Source organism: Beauveria bassiana, assembly GCF_000280675.1.
Source record: "Beauveria bassiana ARSEF 2860 unplaced genomic scaffold BBA_S00027, whole genome shotgun sequence".
Taxonomy (NCBI): Eukaryota; Fungi; Ascomycota; class Sordariomycetes; order Hypocreales; family Cordycipitaceae; genus Beauveria; species Beauveria bassiana.
The window spans coordinates 128,422-149,870 of NW_007930862.1; the positions used below are offsets into that span (position 1 = coordinate 128,422).

At 50.9% G+C, this 21,449-nt stretch overlaps 5 protein-coding genes across 5 annotated transcripts; 3 read left to right on the forward strand and 2 right to left on the reverse strand.

Moving 5' to 3' along the window:
- Positions 1-594: 594 nt before the first annotated feature.
- BBA_07717 (uncharacterized protein) lies at positions 595-867 on the reverse strand (the record flags this gene model as incomplete). The annotated part of the gene is made up of 1 exon (XM_008602814.1): positions 595-867. The coding sequence occupies one exon, from the start codon at positions 865-867 to the stop codon at positions 595-597; it is 273 nt and encodes a 90-aa protein (XP_008601036.1).
- A 1,719-nt stretch (positions 868-2,586) lies between these two features.
- On the forward strand, positions 2,587-7,565 carry BBA_07718 (beta transducin-like protein HET-E2C*4; the record flags this gene model as incomplete). Its single annotated transcript, XM_008602815.1, has 5 exons — positions 2,587-2,911; positions 2,962-5,282; positions 5,334-5,345; positions 5,403-5,852; positions 5,928-7,565. 5 exons carry the CDS (start codon positions 2,587-2,589, stop codon positions 7,563-7,565), a joined length of 4,746 nt encoding a protein of 1,581 aa, XP_008601037.1.
- Positions 7,566-8,406: 841 nt separating this feature from the next.
- Positions 8,407-9,765, forward strand: BBA_07719 (autophagy-related protein 3; the record flags this gene model as incomplete). The annotated part of the gene is made up of 3 exons (XM_008602816.1): positions 8,407-8,969; positions 9,100-9,598; positions 9,712-9,765. The coding sequence occupies 3 exons, from the start codon at positions 8,407-8,409 to the stop codon at positions 9,763-9,765; spliced, it is 1,116 nt and encodes a 371-aa protein (XP_008601038.1).
- An 876-nt stretch (positions 9,766-10,641) lies between these two features.
- On the reverse strand, positions 10,642-12,333 carry BBA_07720 (uncharacterized protein; the record flags this gene model as incomplete). Its single annotated transcript, XM_008602817.1, has 1 exon — positions 10,642-12,333. One exon carries the CDS (start codon positions 12,331-12,333, stop codon positions 10,642-10,644), a length of 1,692 nt encoding a protein of 563 aa, XP_008601039.1.
- A 7,009-nt stretch (positions 12,334-19,342) lies between these two features.
- On the forward strand, positions 19,343-20,447 carry BBA_07721 (phosphotransferase enzyme family protein; the record flags this gene model as incomplete). The annotated part of the gene is made up of 2 exons (XM_008602818.1): positions 19,343-19,625; positions 19,675-20,447. The coding sequence occupies 2 exons, from the start codon at positions 19,343-19,345 to the stop codon at positions 20,445-20,447; spliced, it is 1,056 nt and encodes a 351-aa protein (XP_008601040.1).
- Positions 20,448-21,449: the final 1,002 nt, after the last annotated feature.

The following is a 21,449-nucleotide window of genomic DNA, read 5'->3' on the forward strand; positions in this document are numbered from 1 at the left end:
GAGAGAGAGGAGGGGAGGGGGAGGGGAGGAGGGCTTTCCATGTTTTGTTTTCGCCTTTGTACATCAGCCCACGAATCCTGTGTGACACTGACGGTGCATGCAGTAGCGGTGGGAAAAAGAATCAGTTTTTTCTTACACTTTGGTCCTCATCTGATGCACACATGACAGGACTGCATTGCGTTTTCCTTGTACGTGGATCGGACATGACTCTTGGCAGTGGAGGGGTTGGGGCTGGCCCCATGTGAGAAGGAGGAGAAACAAGCTTAAAAGGACAGAAAACACGGAGTTGATGAGGAGAACTGAGCCCGAGTTTCGAAAGGATTTTATTTAAAACCAAAAATCTAGCTTATTCCCGGGCTGCGCCATGCAACCCACGTTTTTCCCCAAGACGGATCGGGTCCCCCGGACCGATCGGACTCTTGTACCCGGCTCAAGGTTTCAAAAAAAGAAAATATACAAAAACTGGCAATGAGAAGAAAAAAACACAGTCGGCGACGACAAAAATCTTTTCTGGACTTTGTATAATAATAATAAGAACAATAGACACAAAAGAAGCAAACTAATACGTAATGACAGGCAGCACAATTGTGGAAACTAGTTGTATCCTTGCACTGTCGCCACTGGGGCGGCGGGCTTGGCAGGCCCCATGTTGTTGTAGTATTGCGTTGGGCTTGGTGCATAGACGGGCGGCGGCGGTGCGACTGACACGGGAGGAGGAGGAGGAGCAATGAATTGTGCGGACTGCTCAATGTCGTTGGCAGCCTTGTTTCTTCGGTGCTTGAGCAAGATGCCGCCGAGGACGGCAATGGCGATGACGAAGATGATGGGGAGGATGATGAGCTTGATCGCGCCGCCGATGAGACCCATTGTGGGAAGCGGGGAAGTTTTGTGAATTGAGCTGAAAAGGGGGTCCGAGTTGGATGAGTAACTAGTGAGAATGACTCGGCCGTATTAGACGGTTTTGACGGGTAATAATATTTGCAGTATTGTATGATATTTTTGAGACGTTGAGCATCTACGCCAAAGGACGGACTGCTTGTATTATATTCGACGACGGATTGTTTATATCACATCTCTTGCTCAGACATCTGTGCCGCTATACCCGGGCCTTGGATGGATTTCTTTCCCTGTTTCACAGAGTTTTCTTTTCTTTTTCTTTTTCCAATATGCTTTCCCATCTTGATAGGTCGTATTCCCTGCAACGTTTGTGGTTCAAGGTGTCAACCAGCGCTTGGAGAAGTCTTTTCGCTGGGCGATGCCTATGGAGACGGTGTTTACAGCCACCAGCGCCAGTTTCGGCAATACTGAGCCGAAACCGTTGAAGCGGACATCTCCGCATGGATGGATGAAGCGTAGCGTCGGGGTTGGGGTTGTTGATTAGGGGGCAGTCATTGGCCAACTTGCCCCCCTGTCTGGCTTACTCTTGTGCCAAGAAGCTAGCGAGCTTTGTGGAAGAGGATTCATCAACCATATTTAGCACTCGGAGGATTGGCATATTCTAGTCTAAATCATGTCACCATCAATTTTGTGGAATTTTGTGGTCTGCATGTCGATGCTACAGCACTTGGCCCAATCAGCCCACGTTGCGTCGCCGTTTTCAAAAAATTTCCATCTCCGGAGATATTGAATCTCAAGCTTGGTTACTGATTCGTGCTGATGTATCACATTTTATACAGTTGGACGGCGCTTACAGTAGAGTTAAAACATGTCCCCACCTGCACAGCCTCGTGGCCGCCGACCGAACGCATCAGCCGGTGAGCGAAAATGTAACAGTCAATGACCAAAGAATTTCCCGCGAAACGCAGCGCAACACGGTCAACGACAAGCAGGCGACGAAAGCGCTATATATTGCCTGAAAATATCCGAGATTCAATTTACACATTCTGCCCAATACAAGCGGGCTTTTCATTGCTTCTCAATCTCCCGATGGTGATTTAGGAAGGTGCAAACGCGGGCCAAAGCCAGTTCGCAGGCGTTTTGCACTCCTGCCTAGCTCAGGGTCTGCCCTCTTCACACTCTTCTGCTTAATCGAAGTTTTTGCTTCCATCATGCAAGTTTAATCTATCTGTGCCAATCAGCATGCTTCGGTGGCTTTCTGACCCTGGGCATGTCGTCCCAATCCAGGCTCTCCTGCATAAGATCGCCCCCCGCCCCCCGCGATGATAAACAGACTTCGCCGCTGGCCTTGCAAAGCACACAACGTGTGGGATAAGATGAAGAAGAAAAATAATAAGTCAATGGTCCTTGAATGCTCTTTGAGTTTCTCAATATCTCAAAAATAATCTTTTCCAACGGCGTTGGCTGACAAGAGCGAATCTCGGCTAGGCAGAGCCATGTTTTTTGTCGCCCTTGCCTTCGACGCATAGAGCTGCAACCTGTTGCCTTATAAACTGCCAAAAATAGTATCTCAACCCCGCACGATAAGGGGCAGGTTGGGTTTGAATATATCTTCTAACCATCGTCAGACCTGTCAGGTCTTCTAACCAGCATCACGAGAGTAAGAAACGAATACTATGCGATATCGCAGTCTACACTCACCTTGACTGCAATACATTGTACGCTGCGGTCTTTGTTCTCAATATCACAATGCCTGTAAAGAACTCCTCAGGCTGTGGCTTCTGTGCTGTCTTTTGGAATAAGATCCGCCGCAAAAAGAGCCCTTCTAGGAGCGAATCAATTTCCAGCCTCAAAACCGAAAGCGTAACCAAGACAAACCCGCAGACTCCTGGCGACAACCTTGCTGCTCACAAGCGCCCGCTATTAGGAGAGCTTATCACTATCAACTCTACTAAGCAGCGCCTCTCGAAAGACTGTTCGCTTTGGGATCAAGCATACAATGCGCTCGAAGAACGGGACCCAGACGGCATCTTCAAGGCTTACCATGTCATCTTCTCGCGACTCTACGCGGAATGTGAGTCACTATCGAAATTATCACCACCAACGAATAGTTAACTTCAACAGTCCAGGACGGAGCCACTCCATCACCACCTGCACCTCATGGTGGCAGTCGCAGTCACGCACCAATATTACCTTCGTTTGAAAATCCGCTCCCGCGTCGAGAGCTCCTCAGCGCCGTCGCCAGTCTCGGCCTGCAGCAAATGAAGGACAAAGAAATTGCTATTCGGCTCTGGGGCCACGAGCTGCATCCCAATAACGCTATTACAGATACTATATCGGTCATGGAAGCGCTTCAGAAAATTGTTCAGGACGCCGTAAGAGATCTTCCAAATGCTGCCATGGCCATGGCTGGTGTTTCGCTGGTTCTTCCACTCCTATTGAATCCGAGCACCGCGGAAAATGATAATCTCAGAGGATTTGACTACGTCACTTCACAGATGAGCTACTACATTGAGATGGAGGTCCTTTTTCTTCCCGTCGAGTTGCAAGTTAGTCTCAGAGACGAGCTGAAGCGGCAGATCAAGGCCTTGTACGAAAAGATTATCGAATACGAAATTCGAAGTGTGCTGCACTTTTTTAGCAGCCGAGTCACGAGATTCTTCAAGGGAAGCATTCTCTTTGACGATTGGAGAGGCAAATTGGACGAGATCCAAACATTGGAAACGACGGTTTTGCACAGGCTCAAATCGGCAGTATCCGGTGAGAGCATGAAGCACCTGAGCCTACTCAAGGAAGACGCAAAACTCATGCGTCAAGGCGTCGATAGCATTGTCAGTGAGTTGCATACCGCATCCAACGTCCTACAACGCCTAGAACGGCTGGAACTAGACAAGGAGGATCAAAAATACCTCGCGTCTTTGCTGGCTACTGATCCACGCCTTGCTAAGCGAGCTTTACAGAGCGCAAAGGAACAGCCGCTCCGCGACTCGTACGAATGGATTTTTGGTGATGAACAGTTTAAGCAGTGGCAGACGAATAATGGCAAAAACCAACTCTGGATCAGCGGGGATCCCGGCAAAGGCAAAACCATGCTTCTATGTGGGATTATTGACAAGTTCACGATTCAGAAAAACAAACAGCTTAATGTCGCCTTTTTCTTTTGCCAGGCTACCGATGCTAGCTTCAATAATGCAAACGCAGTCGTGCGTGGCCTTCTCTACATGCTTGTCAAACAACAGCCCGCACGTTGGAGGCACATTCGGAAGAGCTGTCAAAACGGGATGGGCAAGAGACAATTTCGAGGTACAACGGCTTGGGAAGCTTTATCTGTGGTCTTCACCGAAGTCTTGAATGACCCAATGTTGGACCGCACTTATCTTATTGTCGATGCGTTGGACGAATGTGTCAATGATCAACTCTGTCTTCTCAAGCTGATTTTAGCGACTTCCCACCTCAAAGGTGCGAAGTGGCTCCTCTCCAGCAGGAACGATCTGATCTGGCCTCAGGTCGACGATCAAGAGTTATGCGATGAATCCACAGTCCCCCTCGCTACGAGGCGTGTCCACCTGAAGCTTGAAGACAAGCAGGACTCGATCGCCACATCTATTGACGCCTACATTTTGAACGCAGTTGGCTCTTTGAAGGAAAAGAAACAACTCGATGATTTCAATGTTGATCTCATCAAGCATCATCTTGTTCAAAATGCAGAAGGAACGTTTTTGTGGGTGGCCCTGGTTTGCAAGGCGCTGGCGCATCCTGACGTCTTGGGCGGGGACATAAAGAGACAGCTGGCATCACTTCCCAAAGGCTTGAAGCCTCTATATTCAGAAATGCTGAAGCGAATTAGACACTCCGAATACGAAAGTCTGTATCGGCAGCTTTTGTCAATCATGTCTGCGGTGTTTCGACCCGTCACAATCGTGGAGTTGAGGGCCCTCTCTTCTCAGTTGCTCAAAGACTACGATGACGGGGATCTAGAACAAAGAATTGCTCGCTGTGGCTCATTTCTGACAGTCAAGGATAAGATTGTAAGTTTCGTACACAAGTCGGCGAAAGACTACCTGCTTGGCGAGGAAAGCATTGTGGCCGGGTCATTAGACGTGTCAGCGCAGCACTATACCGTATTCCTAGCAGCTCTGGAGCTCCTGACGTCGACTTTGCGACGTAACATGTGCAATTTGGAACTTCTGGGGCCCCTTTCTGAACGAGATTCGCAACCTGATCTGGAGCCGCTGATGCCAATATCCTACGCGACTGTCTTCTGGTTGGATCATTTCAAAAACTCGGCATTCCGAGAGTGCTTCGACCCTGCTCGCCAAAAAGAAGCGGCCGGTCTGGTGTGCAACTTTCTCAAAGAAAAATATTTATACTGGTTAGAAGCCCTCAGTCTACTGGGAAATCTTTCTCACGTAATGGGGCCTTTGAAAGAGTTGAGTGGATTTATGGTGAGTAGGCTGCAAGAATGGCTTCACATCGGACGCGCTGACAATATATAGACTCGGCTCGATGTAGGGCACAATCGGTGTCTAGTGAAAGATGCATACTGCTTCTTACATTCAAACAAGTTTATAATTGACGAGGCGCCGATGCAAATCTACGTTTCTGCACTTTTGTTCAGCCCAGATAAAAACCTCATTAAACATTTTTACAAAGACCGAGAGGTGCCCAATTTGACAATTCAACGAGGTGCTAAGGATAACCGGCAGGATAGCCGGCAGGATTCCATTCGGCCTTTGGGAGCTCATGAGAACATCGTGACTTGCCTCGCGTTTTCACACGACAGTCAATGGCTAGCTTCAGGCTCTCTTGACAAAACCATCAGGATATGGGATGCTAGCACTGGAGATTGCTTAAGAAAGCTCAACTGTAGTTACTCGGTGCGATCTATTGCCTTTTCTGGCGATAGTCTCCAACTGGTTTCATGCTCTTCAGCCAAAGAATGGGGTTTACAACCTGGATCTTTGGACTTATGGAACACTAGAACCGGCGCCAAACAAAGGACTTTTGACAGCCAGGTTTTAGGTCCCAGGTCGGTTGCTTTGTCTGATGACGCCCAGCGTCTCGCCTTAGTCTCTGGAAGTGGTTTATAGATATGGGATACCAACACTAAGAACAAAACATGCCTGAAGACGTTACATGAAGATACGAAGATGAGAGTGGTGGCTATTTCTTCCGACAGCCGCTATCTCGCTACCGGTGGGCCAGGATCGACTCTCAGTACATGGGAGTTAGGCACCAACGACTATCACAGAATTGAGGATGTCCACGATAAAGGCATATGGTCATTGGCATTCTTGCGCGATAGCGGGCGCTTAGCTTGTGGTTCTGGAAACACCGTCAAAATCTGGGATCTTTACGCTAGAGAGTGTCAAACTACTCTTCGGGGCCATGACTTTCCTGTCATGTTACTTGATTACACACCGAAGAGCCAGACGCTTGCTTCAGGCTCGGGCGACGGAATCTTGAAACTATGGGACACTGGTTCCAATTGTTGCCTGCAGACATTTTCGATACCAGTCTTTGAGTTGGCATGGGCTTTCTGCTATGACACTCAGCAGCTGGCAGTAAGCACGGGGGAGAAGATCGCAATCTCGGACATGAGCCTCAACGCTGGCACGACGGCCACTATTCGACACAGAAATTTGATGGTGGAAGTTGTGATTCTGAATAACGGCCAGAATTTTATGACGCTTTCGTCTGACGCAGCAATGCTTTGGGACACAGTCTCTGGTGATTGTTTGCATACTTACGCATTTGCCAGCCCCGACGAAGAACGAAGGAAACGTCACGTTCTTGTACCGGCAAACTGCCATAACCAACGACATGTTGTATTTTGTGACGGCAATGATGTCATAGTATGGGACACTTGCTCCAGTGATCCAGATAGAGACGCCCACTTGACAGCTCTGGGGGGGCACGATCAGCAAGTGACGGCAGTGGCAATTTCTGTCGACGGCATTCGAGTCGTCTCCAAGTCTCTCAGAGATGCTAAAGTCTGGGACGTCAAGAGTGGCGAGCATTTACTACTGGATGGCAGTTTCTCCGAGTATAGCTGGAAACCATTGGCGATTTCCGCCGATGGGCAGCAGGCGGCCTCGAAATCTAATGGCGGTGTCTTGAGTGTGTGGAACACTAGGACTGGCCAGTTGTCAATGGCGACTGAGACCATTGGAGGTTCTTCTGAGCGATATGGCTTGGTGTTCTCACCTGATGGACGACGACTTGCGTTCTTGTGGGATGCCGATGCCATCGGGATGATGGAACTTCATTCCAAAAATCGTTTGCGCCTTAAGAGTGACCAGATTAAAGTGACTTCTATAGCATTCTCCGACGACGGGCACCGAATTGTGTCCTCATCGTCGCACAGCGTGAAAATTTGGGAGTGCACTTCAGGACAGTGTCTTCAGGCTTTCTCCATTTCTCGCGATCTTGGAAGAGTCTCATTTGACCCACTAAACAATGACAGGCTCCTCGCAGACAAGGGAGCAATGGAAGTCAAGCCTGTGCGGGAGTTGCAAGTTAGACAACGCTCGGGTGGGTTCTCGACTTCGATCGTTCATGTGCAGTTTGGCATCAGTTCTGATGGCTCCTGGATCGAACATTACGGAAAGAAGGTGTGCTGGATTCCTAGCGTTTATCGTTCTCCCTTTTATGCTGTCAAAGGGTCAGTAATTTGTGTAGCAGGTGAAACGGGTTTGGCTTGGTCAGCGACGTTCAAGCTAGAGTAAGTTGAACAAGACAAATACGCACAAACCGGTACATTGAGACTTTGTCAAGCTTTCCTCTATATCTTCCGTTTACGGCTTGCAAGAAACGAAAAGAGGCTACTTCGACTTGTCATGGTTGCTGGGGGGGTGTTGTTGGAGCGATTGACGATGAAGTCGACCAAGTTGAGCAACAGTGCGCGACTCATCTAATTAGGACACTGGTATTGATGGCTCGATTATTAATTCTGAATTAAAAGCAACCGAAAATTCCGCTCCAGAGAATAATGACAAACATGGCATAGACGGTGCCAAGTCTACAGACAACAGGGTCCTCGTTGCAACTATACAGGTACAGAAATACACTTTATAGGCTAGAAGATTTTTAGAATTACCATCTTATACTAAAACACTAGACCATCTATGATCGAATGTTTTATAATGCGTCTAGCGACTGATTGCATTCAGGTCGCGCTCGTAGCTGCACTAGATGGCCTGCCCAATCACCACTCGGCTCAGCAGGCAGACAGTTGACTTCCCCCACCTTCCCCCACCATGTGACGAGTCTCAATCATGAACATTGTCATACGCAACATTCAAGTCTAGGTCATTCCGACATTGTCATCCGACGTGCCTTGACATTCTGTATATCCCATCAGTCTCTATTTCCGAACATTCTGGATTTTGCCCGTACCCGGCACACGCAACGACACACACGAGCCAAACATTGCCACCGCCTCGAACTGGTCCGACGACCCTTTTGGCCCAGAACCCATCAGAAAGCAAAATCACCACCGATAGATACAAATACCACACAAAAGAACATAATCATAGAGGCATCACCTATATTTTTCTCCCACGAACCATGAACTATATCTACTCAACAGTCAACACCCTGCGGGACAGATACACGCCCGTCTCGCACACGTCCACCTTTCGCCAGACCGGCCAGATCACGCCCGAGGAGTTTGTCGCCGCCGGCGACTACCTCGTCTACAAGTTCCCGACCTGGGCCTGGGGCGACGCCGACGACGAGAGCCGCCGCGCGAGCCACCTGCCCCCCGGCAAGCAGTACCTCGTCACCCGCAACGTGCCGTGCGACCGCCGTCTGAATGACGACTTTGCCGGCGACGCGGGCCACGAGGAGTCGGTCGTCCACGACGGCTTCAGGACCGCGGCCAGCGGCGGGGAAAGCGGTGGTAGTGGTGCTGGAGGTGGCGGTGCGGGGGACGATGAGGATGGATGGCTGAGGACGGGCGGCCTGGCGAGCTCGCAGCCGCTCAAGGCAAAGGATGTCCGCACCGTGGATGATGCGGGGAACGTGGGCGCGGCGGACGAGGACGAAGACGAGGATGACATTCCCGACATGGAGGATGAGGATGACGACGAGGCTATTATCCGCGATGCTGGCGCCGGCTCGCAAAAGAGGTGCGACATTTTCTCGAATTATTTTTCCTTACCAGCAAACACCAACATCCCTCTCACCCCTTCCCTTCCCCTCCCCCCCTTTGAATCTACAGTTTTTACTAACCCAAAGGATGCAAAACAATGCTCGCAGCGGCCGACGCACATACACCCTCTACATCATGTACACGCCCTACTACCGCACCCCGCGCCTCTACCTCTCCGGCTACCGCGCCGACGGCCAGCCGCTGCCCCCGCACGACATGATGGACGACATTGTCGGCGACTACAAGGACAAGACCGTCACCCTCGAAGACTTTCCCTTTTTCGCAAACAATATCAAAATGGCCTCGGTGCACCCTTGCAAGCACGCCCCCGTCATGAAGTCGCTGCTGGACCGCGCCGACGCTGCCCTGCGGATCCGCAGAGACAAGATGCGCGCGGCAAAGGGGGACAGCAAGAAGCAGACGGCGACGTCGACGGCGACGGCGACGGCGGCAGAGGGGCTGGCAGAGGGGATTGGGAAGCTGGATGTTGGGGGCGCGCAAGAGGTGGCGGATAAGGATGAGTGGGAAGAGGTGCAGCAGACGGAGGTGCTGGATGAGAATGAGGTGGCGATTCGCGTGGATCAGTACTTGGTCGTCTTTCTCAAGGTCAGTCTTTTTTTTTCTTTTTTTTTCTTTTTTTTGGCTTCATTACTCTGTGTTTCTTCCTCTTCTTTTTGCTTTTCGCTTTACCCAGTGATGATGGTACTAACAGATTGCAGTTCATGGCCAGCGTCACACCCGGCATCGAGCACGATTTCACTATGGGAGTGTAAAATGGAAACGATGCTAGGTGATGGAGTTGAGCGACGTTGCGAAAACATTTTGATCGAATACATTCAACAGTATCACAGACACGGAAAGAATAATCACTCGTTTTTCTTTTCTTCCGTGCTTATGGCGTCTTTTCTTTGGGTTTTATTTTTTAGGTTTTCTGTTTCCCAATCTGTTTTACGGTTTGTTGTCTGTTTTACGTCAAACAAGTAGGATGGATAGTTCGAACTGAATACAATACATGTGCAAACTTTTACCGGCTCATTGTTAACATGGCAGCCAACGTGAGTTCAATTTTCATCTCAAAACATCAAGACGTAAAAAAAAAAAAAAGTCTATGTATAGAATTGGTCTAGTCGGGTTGTGCTCACGACAATAAACATGTATGTACAGATCAAACACGTCGTGGCTGGTGAAAAAAAGTCTATGCAGACGGACAAGAAGAATATACATTTTCCACGTTCCTTCCATCACCCATTCAATAACATATAAAAAAAAACACGGCATCCGTGTCAAAAGTTTGCAAGTACAAGCTCGCTTCCGTGATCCCAATGATGAATTTCGCCCTTCTAAAGAAAATGTATGGTTTGGTGTTGTAGCCACGTAAAAAGGGGGGGTATAAAAGCAGTGAATGAATGAATAAAGTCCCTTAGTCCCGCCCGAAATCAATTCCTTGGTGTAATGGTCATGGACAAAGAAACAAAAAAAATGGTCGTGTAAAACGTAAAGCAGTGTCGATGCAAATAGCCAAGAAAAAATATGGATGGCTCAAGGGTTAAACCCGGGGAATGTATACCAAGACCCAGCATACGACATGAAACGGACAGTCTTGCTCAAAACACACACGTCTCATGTCGCGCAGCCAATCGACGAGCACACTATGCCACGCCAAACGGAGCGCCAAAGTTGGTCGTTGTGCGAAGCTTGAGCGGAACGTCCACATCGAGCGGCTTAACATCCACGGGGATGTCAGAGCCATTCAGTTTTGGTTTGCCGTCGTCCGCCAGCTGTGACTTGATGACGGTGGGTAGGGCCTCCTCCTCGCTATGGCTGATGCCCTCGAGCTTCTGATTGACGCGGGCCCAGAAAATCTCGTCCTGCGCGGGAATATTCTTCACCATGAGCGGGCCTTTGAGCGGGATATCATCCTTGGGCTCACAGCGAGGCTGAAGCTGCGTCTCGTCGACATCGTCGACCAAAACATCTTCATGTGGCTTAGCCTCCTCTGAAACAGGGTCTACGGGCTCTGGCTCCGGAGCGGGTTCGGCCTCATGGATGTCTTCTTTGACAGCCTTGTCAACTGCCGTGGGCGTTGTTGCCTCGCTCTGACCAGCCGTCATACTGCCGTCGAGTGTCGTCATGGTGGGAAAAAGCGATAATGAGTGGTTGGGCGTGTGTCCGGCATGCATCGTTCTGCGACGCAGCTCACCGGCTGCGAGTGCTTGCATCGTCTGAGCCTTGTGCGAGGATCGTCGGTTGGGGGCACCCTCCAGATCCGTGGAATTCTGATCCGCGGGTGGCGACGTTGCGGGCGAAGACCTAACAGAAGACTTGACAGAAGACTGTGTAAAAGTGTCGCGGACTGCGTTGGCCTTGATGAAGATGCCGTCCAGCTTGGGGTCAATCTCGTGGACGTCAATGACAGGAATTGGTGCGTCGCTCGACTTGTTGCGGAAGGCAAGAAAATCCCGAGCAGACGATGTCTCGGGCTGGGTACGTGGATCGAGAGGCAAGGTCGCGGGCTGCTCGGGATTGCCTGTCGGAGAAGCGCGCGACGTGTTGCTGCTGAGAAAGTGTGGTCGGCGCGAGGCACCCTGCAAACCAGGCGGAAGCAAGTCGACATGCAGCTTGGCACCGGCGGCAGGCGAGACCAGGCCGCTTAATTGGCTGAGTGGCGAGGACATTGACTTGAGGCCGACATTCTCGTTCTCGAGATGCTGAACACGGTCGCGCAATGCATGCAGCTCGCGTTGCATGGCCGCCTTTTCCGTGAACCATGACTGGCGCATATCATCCATGATAGTGCGCTCCTCCTGGTAGACCTCTTCGGCGCGTTTACGATTCGCCTCGAGGTATTTGCGCTCGGCCTCCCAGGCATCGCGGATGAGCGAGTTTTGTTGGGCGAGACGCTGCACGAGATGCAGCGACGTCTGCTGCGGCGCGGCAGCATCTGCAGAGACAGAGCGGAAGAGCGACGTGGCAATGCCCAAGCTGGACGAGAGAGCATCGCGGGGCAGATTGCCGGCAGGAGGAGGCGGCGGCATTGGGGGTCCGGGCGCCCTGGCGACGCCAATATCGGTGGGCGAGAGGCTGCTATCGCGACGGAGGGAGGGGTCGAGGGAGGAGGAGAGAGGTATGTAGGAGGACGCATAGTTGAAGTGTGGCGCAGAGGGAGCGATGCCGGGGGGCGCAACGGCAGCCGAAGAGGTACGTGTGTGGTATTCGTGGATTGGTTGCAAGTTGTAGGTGGAGGACTCGGGCTGGCTGGCGGACGGAAATGAGGTTGAGAGGAGGGCGTCAGGATCAAAGCCGCCCGAGGGAAGAAAGGCGTCGGAAGATTGCCTCGTCATTGTGAGGGGCGGCGATGTAGGTATGCCGCTACCATGGCGCGACCAAAGAGCAGCGTGAATTGTATCGGGTCTCAACAAAGAGCAGTTTTCGGTCTAGAAGACGGGGAGGTCGCACCAAATTCTTCAACCACGGTGACACGGGGAGAAAATAGATCAATAGGCGGACTAGCGTGGAACTGCAGCAAGCGTGCAGGGTCGTCGGGACGTGTACTGCAGGGTCTCGTGGCGAGTAGCGGAGAGAGGTGAGAGACTGAGAGTCAGACAGAGAGACAATCGCAGAACACACTCGAGACCAGGGTCCAGAGAGAAAGCGGAGAGCAACGACGAGGATGGAATGGCTTGTCTGCGGGTGCCGGGGTGGTGGTGGCCAAGAGCGGAGATGGGTGCGTTGTTGAATGCAAGGATGGTGGCTTGAGTATTGCGTTGAGGGCCGGGGTCGACCGGGCAGGGGCGGGTTGACAAGTCGACGATGGGCGCTGATGGTGTTGAAGGGGTGCGAGACAGAAAGAGGCGTCCGGAGGAGGGTTCTCAAAGAAGCGGTCGTTCGGTGGCAGCAGCAGCAGGGCGCGCGCGATGCGTGGCGCGAGTCGGTTTGAATGCGCTGCAGAGGGAGAAGATGTTGAGGGAGATTAGCAGGGCATGGGTTGATGATGATGGTGCGTGTTTGCAGCAAGCAGAGAGGGAGAGCAGCAAACGAGTCGAGAGAAGAGGCCACACGAGATGCACGAGATGGGGTCGACTCGTACCTACCTAAACTTATTGGTGGACTTTTTTTTTGGGCTTTTTGGGGTGACTTGATTTGCTGGTTTCAGTGGCTTTGGGCGTGCCTGGCCAGTGGCTTTTGGTGGTAATTGCGGCATTTTGAGTGGTTGAACGTCCTGGAGCCGCCCTAATAAAGCGCTCTGGGAGCTGACCCAGAAATGCCCCAGAACTGCCCGAGATTCTGCTACAGTTGCGCGCGCTTTGGTCACCAGGTACCTGTCCAACGTACCTTTTCTGCAGCCTTTTCCTTGAACAGAAACAATAGACGAATTATGAAAATGTAAATTATTCATCATTAAATATGTTTCATCATATCATTCGGCCGAATCCATCGGCTTCTAACCCCAACTGCAGCCCGCGCCTCGTGCTGCGACTTTCGCGACGCGAACAGGTACCAGCAACATGCCTGCAGGGGCCTCTTCTCTCCCCTTGTTACCCAAGATGGGAAGATTCTAATCGGCACTTGGCCTCGGCCCGCCCCTTTGAAAAAGCAAATGTTTGCAGACCGACCATTCTCTGGAACAAATGGTCTCCCGTATTAAAAACCAGTCATTCCTTTTCTTTATTTTCTTTTTTCTCTTTTCTTTCCTTCTTCTTTCGCTAACCAATCAGCCCCTCGGTTTCTCCGGAGCTTCCTCCGAGCATAAGACGCCACGGCGCAATAAGTCAAGCTGCCGGCAGTATACGCCCTCTATTCGTGCGAATTTCACGCCTCTCTATGAACCCTGTGTGACGCCTCGGATTAGCTCCTCGTTGTATTAGACAAATTCTTGCTTCAACGGTCGACCTACCAGGCATCTCTGTTAGCCTCAACTGCCGCGTACCCCTCCAAAACCATTGACCGGCTGGCGGTGTGATCGAAAGCCACCCTCCCCCGGCCATGAATGAATGACAATGCCTCTCATTTCGCTTCTCATTTCGCGTCTATTATTCTGTTCAAGTACGGAGTGCAAGACGTCATAGCTCTTGGGGCTCCTGTTCTTCGGCTGCTTACACACTCGACCGAGAAGAGGCTCGGCTATCGGCGAACTATATCCTTCACATGCCAACCAAATCCGAAGCACAAGAAAACTCTAAATAACATAGCAACTCACACTTTGTGCTTCACAATTTATATGAATAACGAGAGGACAATACTTAGAACTCGTACAGCCTACTCCAACCAAGTCACTGGTTGTCCACAAAAGAAAATCAGCCAATAAAGGGGGGAAACAAAGATGTGCAGGATGAAAATGAGAAAAGGAAAAACTCGAGGCCATTATTCCCCAATACTGGCGAATACAAGTTTCCTCGCAGCCACTTGTCGTCTATGGAAAGTTGTTCCTAGGTCAACCTACCAATCAGTGACAAGGCGCTTGTCGCACTCATCACTCACAGCTTGCCACGGAAGTCGCAATCAATAAAGCGCGGTGACAAGAACCAAAAAGAGAAAGACATTTCGCACCATCATCGGGCTCCATTACAGCATCGTTTCGGGCTTCACCTTCTTGACTGCACCCGCGTGCGCGCCCAACAGTACCGAGACCCCCCCTGCGATCATCGTCTGTCTTGCCGCCCAATGTGGCTCCAGCAATGCCCTTGTCACGCTGCTGCATGCACCTACAAAAGAAGTAAGGCATGACAGACTGGTAAGACTTTAAGAGATTATCAGCTCCGAGAGCTCGTTTAAAAAAGCAGCTTACATCGTGGCTGCCAAGTATTCTCATTGCATCTGGACTAGACTCGGTATTGATGCACACGCATGTAAGATGATATCTCAACTACAGGACGAATACCTTCTCACATCATATTGAACTGCCAAACGAGCCAAATATTGACAAGGCTCATATAGCCGTAAGTGTTGGCATCGAGTCATGCAGCCATCCCCAACATCAGGCGAAACATGGTCTGGGATTCAATCCGAGTCGATCGGATCCCCGGATCGGTCGCCGCCATGTCATCTACTTCAAATCCTCGACACTCTGAAAGAGGTCAGAGCTCTACCCGAAAGTAGCAATCTGCAAAGACAAGAATACGCGGAAAAGGGGATCCCTGATTTAGGCTTTCGGACTCGGGGTCTATCTATTCATTGTTATGCTCCGATCACCGATGGTTCTAGCCTCCACAACAGAGGCGGAAGCATTTCCGTACGTGTAGGATTCCCGGTTTTGCTTTTCCAGAAAACATGAAACAATAAACTTGTTAAAAAAAAAAAAAAAAAAAAGAAGGAAAAATGGGGGATAGAAAGCGGAGTCAGCTTCTGTGAACCAGATTGGTCAAGGCAGAACCCTTCAACATCACGCACCCTACGAAGTAATTCGTACGCACGCACGCACGCTGGCTGAAATACAAAGGAAAAAGCATCCGTACCCCCTAATTCAAAGTCGACAAAAAAAGAACAAAAAAAGGAAGAAGAAAAAGAACAGAAACTGTCAAGCACGAGAGCCTAGCAGGTCTCACAACGACTCACGGCACACTCCTCAAAGGTGTCGGGTCGTATGCGGCCGAGGCAAGAGATCAGTAAATAGGACCGTACGAAGTAGTCGGGCGTCGATCTTGTTGTATATAAACAAGCAAGGGGTGCTGCAACACAAAAACGAAAAACCTTTGGCCCCGGCATGCCGGTGGATTCTGCCTCGTAACATGCAGCAGTATGTCAGCAATGTAAGCTGAGTAGCCTCACCTCTGGTGAGCATTTTCGTAACCAGATGGGCTGGGGTACAGAGAGGTACGTAAGGCAAGACTCGCACAGACACTCCAAACGGTCGGCGGAACGATCCGATTAGAAGCCAGCCTTCTGCGCTTGCCGCTCTCTCGGACCCGACGCGGCCCATCATTTCGCGTCAACAAAGATGATCACCTTGCAGAAATCAGGCCATGCTGCACTGGCAGCCTAGTCTTTTTTCTGAAATGTGAGGGAAGATGGGACAACCCCTGTTCCTGCTCATTCTCCAACTGGTTCATCACATTCTTGCGCCCGCTCCAGCTTGGCGCATTCAGATGCGCCACCATGCTGGGGGTGCTGGTTGATAGAGTCGATTTATTGGCGGCATTTGTCGCAGCAAAATGTCAAGGCTGACAGCTGGGCGCAGCCAGGCGTCCCCTGCTTTCTGAGTGCGCCTCTTTCCTGCCGCATAACTGTTTTCTCTTGAGATCCTTTCTGGAGACAACGATGCAATGTACTTTAATGCAATATGTAGGTGTAGTTCATGCAAGCAAAGAGTCCCGCCTAATACGGGACCGCTGGGGCCGTGCTGGGGTTGTTGTAATGAATGGGTGACGAGTCGTCATATCCTCCTCGTCATACTTTGTACAGACCGCTTGGTTATTCAACACATCGAATATAAGAATGAGTGGTATGGTTGCACAGCGGCTGTCCTCGTGGTACGACACCACTGAGTTCTCAGGGCTATGAGCTGCGCACCAAATCACAGCAGACGGCTGAGGGTTTCACGAGAGCGGGTGACTCGGGTGCTACGTGAGCTGGGTGCACAACCGTACAACCTTGTCTGCCACATGTCTTTTAGCAGTCAGAATGGATATCGCCGAAAGATGACGACAATGGTGGATTAGCGAGGCGAGACGCAAAAGGGACATGTCCGGGTTTCTGGTAAGACGACGCAGGAAGCCTGCTGAGAATGCTGCGTGGAAGCCGGGGAGACTGCATGTGGTTATTGTCACAGTAGCACAAGAAGGCTGAGTGAGGTCAGCGGAACTCCCCCGCCCTTAGCAGCAATCCATGACACACTTGGCATTGTCTGATTGATCAGACATGTCGTTACGTGTACAGCGGGTACGGATTACATACAAAGCACAAGAAGGGGCGTGCGACAAGTAGAGGCCAGGGTTGAACCACAGGAAAACCAACAAGAGCTGCTATGCGACACGGAACCAGGAACCCGGGACAGTAAGCAGCGGTATGGATCGTATGTAGAGAGTCTTCGCACTCACAAACAACTGAGCTGGACAAGGATTTGTCGCGACGACAGCCCGCGCGTGAGCTGCTGTAGCCCGGTGGCTTGACGTAGCTCGTTGGAGGGAGCGCATTCGTAGAAGTGAAAGCACACTGCTAAATAATATTCGTTTCCTTGAAGGGCAGTTAGTTCCAGCTTTGGAGAGCATCATCTCGGGTGAGTGGATGTGGCTTGGGTAAAGTTTGAAGGGGAATCAAGCAACAAACAAGTGTTACAAGGACATGATATGCAGGCCTCCGATCAAAGAGTTAAAGAGGATGCGGATGGTCGGACGAGATGAGGGTTGCGAGGCTCTGCATCAACGCAAGGGGGGGCGGACTCGGTGGACAGTCAGCTGCGGAGGAGAGGGGCATGCGGCCGATAAGTTCGGGGGATAAGCCGGGGTTTGTGTGGCATGATAATTGTGGCGTGATAGTGGTGATGATGAAGGTGGCAACTGTGATGGTAGTAGTGGTTTCTCGGTTTCGCGTTGGGAGGGCACGGCACTTGACTAATAGTAGAAATGCTTGCGGGCACAATGGTCATGCTTGTTACAAAATGGGCGTCGAAGAGCCGCAATGGAATGGATGCCGATGAAAGATGGAATGCAAGCTGCAGGCCAGGTGTTGGAGAAGATGATGAGTAGCAGAACCCAGATTACCAGGCACCCAGGTAACAAGGCCAAATTGAAGCCTCAACATGGTTGCAGGTGCCGGTCAGCTGCCTTTTTGGGTGGATTGTAGACCCTTGGCGGGGGCCTCGGAGGAATATGAAGAGCCAAGCCCGCTAGAGCAGTGCAACTACAGCGGACAGAGAGCAATCTACAGGGCAATTAGCGCACTGACTGTCCACTGACAGGCCTGGACATCGGGCTACAGTGGATTCCAATGGGCAACTGTGGGTTCCGATGGGCAACTATGGGGCTTCCCGGCGCCAACTGACACTAGCCCGGCTGGTCTAAGCTCGTTTCGATTGTGGCCTCCGACTTCACTTTTTTTTGGTCACTTTTACCAGTATGCTCCTCCACACTCGCGCAGCAGCCACGCAACCAGCAACCAGGCAAAGGCAACCATCATCAAACACACGCCGTTATCCTTGTTCTCGTCCATCGACTCCTTGGTGACAATTCGGCAAGCATTTTTCTTCTAATGGCAGGGGCTACAACGCCACTCTATACCCACCATGCATCGGCCGACACTCCCCCGTTTAATTGCACCACCAAGCGCTGATGGGTAAATGGCAGGCATCCATCTATCCATTCATGCATCAAGGTTATGTGCATCTGTCCACTCTAGCTGCAGACTACAGTCTTCCGAAACATTTCCCCGTCGTTGTCCGCCTCGACCACCAATGGCCTATTCATCACCATCGACGATGCCTCTGCCAGGTGTCTGTCAAGCAACAAACAGGGGACCAAGCAAGAGCCAATCTTCACCAGCTAGCCTGCATGCTGCCATACGCCACGCAGCGCATCCCCGACTATTCAACCACACGGAGCCACTTTGATACTTGATGCAACCCACCACCCCTTCTCTCAGCTGCGATTCGGGTCCCCGAGCGTCCCCAAGCCCTGCGTCCTGGCACGCCTGGCTGCTAGGCGCTCCTCTCCAGACGCAGGCGCAGATGCAACACAACGCTACAAGGCAACACATCGGTTCATACATATTCAATCAGCGACGAAAGGGCCTGCAAAAGAAAAACAAATACATCCCTGTCACTCATCGACGCTAGGTACTCCGTACGCAACAGAAAAAGCCCCTCTTCCTGGCCAGGGAAACCAACAAGCACCCATATTGTGCCACTGCCCTTTTCTACCAATCTACCTCCCTCACACCCCTTCTTTCTCCCCTCCCTCTCTCTTGCCTGTTCATTTCAATCATTCCGCACATGTGCTACATCAATTCTGACTGATGGACTGGGGGGGTAAACAGGGCCGAGAGACAACGAGATCGGCTTTTACAAACTGCGTCACTCACGCCCAGCCGCACGCCGTGAGACACCTGCACCTGATTCTCACCACATGCTCTTCAGTCCATATAAATCTGCAGCTTCCCGTCTCCCACATCATGGCCAACGAGACCCTTTAGCCAGTTAGCCAATCATCTGCTCTTCATACATCTAAAGAGCTGCCATCACTTCTTTTTCCGCTTCCCTCTCGAAACTTCCACACAACGCGTCCTGCTCTTCTCCATTGCACCGTCAACTCGCCCATGACATATTTATACGACACTCCGGATCCTACTATACATGGCATACTTCTACCACAACTTGACGACGACCTAGAGTTTGACTTTGGCATCTTTTACATGGACGACATGGACGACATGGACACCATCAAAATACCAGAAACCCTCCGTCATCGCCCCCCGTTACCTATCACCCGCGACTACGGACTCGGCATTGAACTTATCGGGAAACCCGTCCAGTGTCGAGATGAGCGCAACGATCATCCCTCTGAGCCTCAGCGTCGCATGGATGAAGCCGTTTTCAAGGTCGGCAGTCCGCAAAAGCTTGAGCGCAAGCCATTCTCTGCCTTGTATCAAGAATACTGGCAGGACAATATGGATAATGACAACGACGAAGAGCTCGAGTTTTCCAGTGAGTCTCTCTTTCAATTCAAACGGCTGCCTAATGAATTTCAACCCAGGGCTAACCATGCTAGGCAACTACTTATTGTCCCGGGCTCCGGGCCGCCAGGTGAATCTTGCTTGCCACCGCACCCGATGGGTCGTTTACAAAGAGGGCCAATTCATCACCTCCAATGAGAGTATTGCCCTCCGCAATGCCGGCGAGCAGGGCTTGCCAGTTCCGAAAATATTTTGCCGCGAAAGGCTCTACTCTGTCGGGAGTGAGGACGTCTACAGTATCAAGATGAGCTACATCGCTGGACGGTCCTTGACCAAACTCTGGGTCACACTGACTCACGAGGAGAGAATAGACGTCTTTAAACAAGTCCGAGTCATGCTCCTGCGACTTACCGTTCCAGAAAATGCCCCCAAATTCATCGGAAGCTGTGATGGTCTGGATATTCGTGACAGTAGACTTGCCAAAACTCATTTTGGCCCCATCTGCAAGACCGAAAAGGACTTCAACAAGTACTTGGTCTCGACCATCTCAACAGCTCCGGTCAATATCCGACGCGACTATCTCCGCAAGCTCAATCAGAAGCGGCATCGCATCGTCTTTTGCCACGGCGACCTGTCTCCTGATAACATCATCGTCAACGAATACATGCAAGTCATCGGGCTACTTGACTGGGAAGACGCCGGTTACTATCCCGAGTACTGGGAAAATATCAAGTTTTATTCTCGCCCTGAGATGGTGAACGGATGGCATGAGTATGGGAAATATATTTTGCCTCATGCCTATGACGAGGAGGTCAAAGACTTTCTCCAAGTCAGACAATATCAGCTGCCGTGACCTCACGCAAGAGGTTTCATGAGTTCTGAGAGTTGAGAGCACTAACGATGTCTTTGTCTCCGGGCAAAAGCACGACCGCTATAGGTGGACCTTTTCGCCAGACTGTGTTCCGGAGCCACCGTTTTGATGATGTACGGCGCTGTATATGTATTAATTTTGTTTATGGGATGTAATAAAAGATTTGCTGCTTGGACAAGGGATATGATAATGGAACAACATTGCTTGATTGGAACAATTCATTTGAGAGGTCGATACTTGATTGCTTTGCTTTGGCACTGATGTACAAAATGGTCAAAATTCACTCTGCCCTCTCTCATCTGTAAGAATGAGCTATACTTGGCCCTCAGTCACGGTGGCCAGGCTATGAGTCTACACTTTGCTCTGGAGACGGCATTTGATTGACCCGTCCTGTGCTTCAAGAAGCATTGGCAATTGGCGGCGAGATATGGCCCTAAGACCAGTTATCAAAAGTGCGAGTACGTATCTGGATCCTATTGAAGAATGCCCATGCTAGATTCACGTGCCGGTGCAGACAAGAATGATCATGTCTGAAAAATCGCACAGCGACTGTCGCGCTTTCCCTTACGGAAGCAAAGTGAACGTCTGAGTACGAGCAACACTTCAGTACGCCTGTGGTATGGTTGACAGTGTCTTGACATCATCTCTCACCTTCAACGCATATGCTTTTCTGGCAATTCATCACAAAAGCTCGGGCCGTAAGCTCTGGTAAGCGCTGTCGGCTTGGACGCCACAAATACCCTGCAGCCTGAGTAATAACCCTGTCAGCCATACGGATGAGGTTTCCGGCCAGAACTTTGACGACGCGTTTAGACGCTGAAAAACGAGCCCAAGTCTTTTTTTCTTTCTGACTTGTCACATTCGTGCCCTCTTGGTTGGGACAAATGGCCTGAAGGGGCTTCAATGCTGCAGAGAGACGAGTTGACCATGCGCCATTGGCCTCATGCAAGTAGTCAGTGTGAACGCTGCAATGTGCCTCAGTCT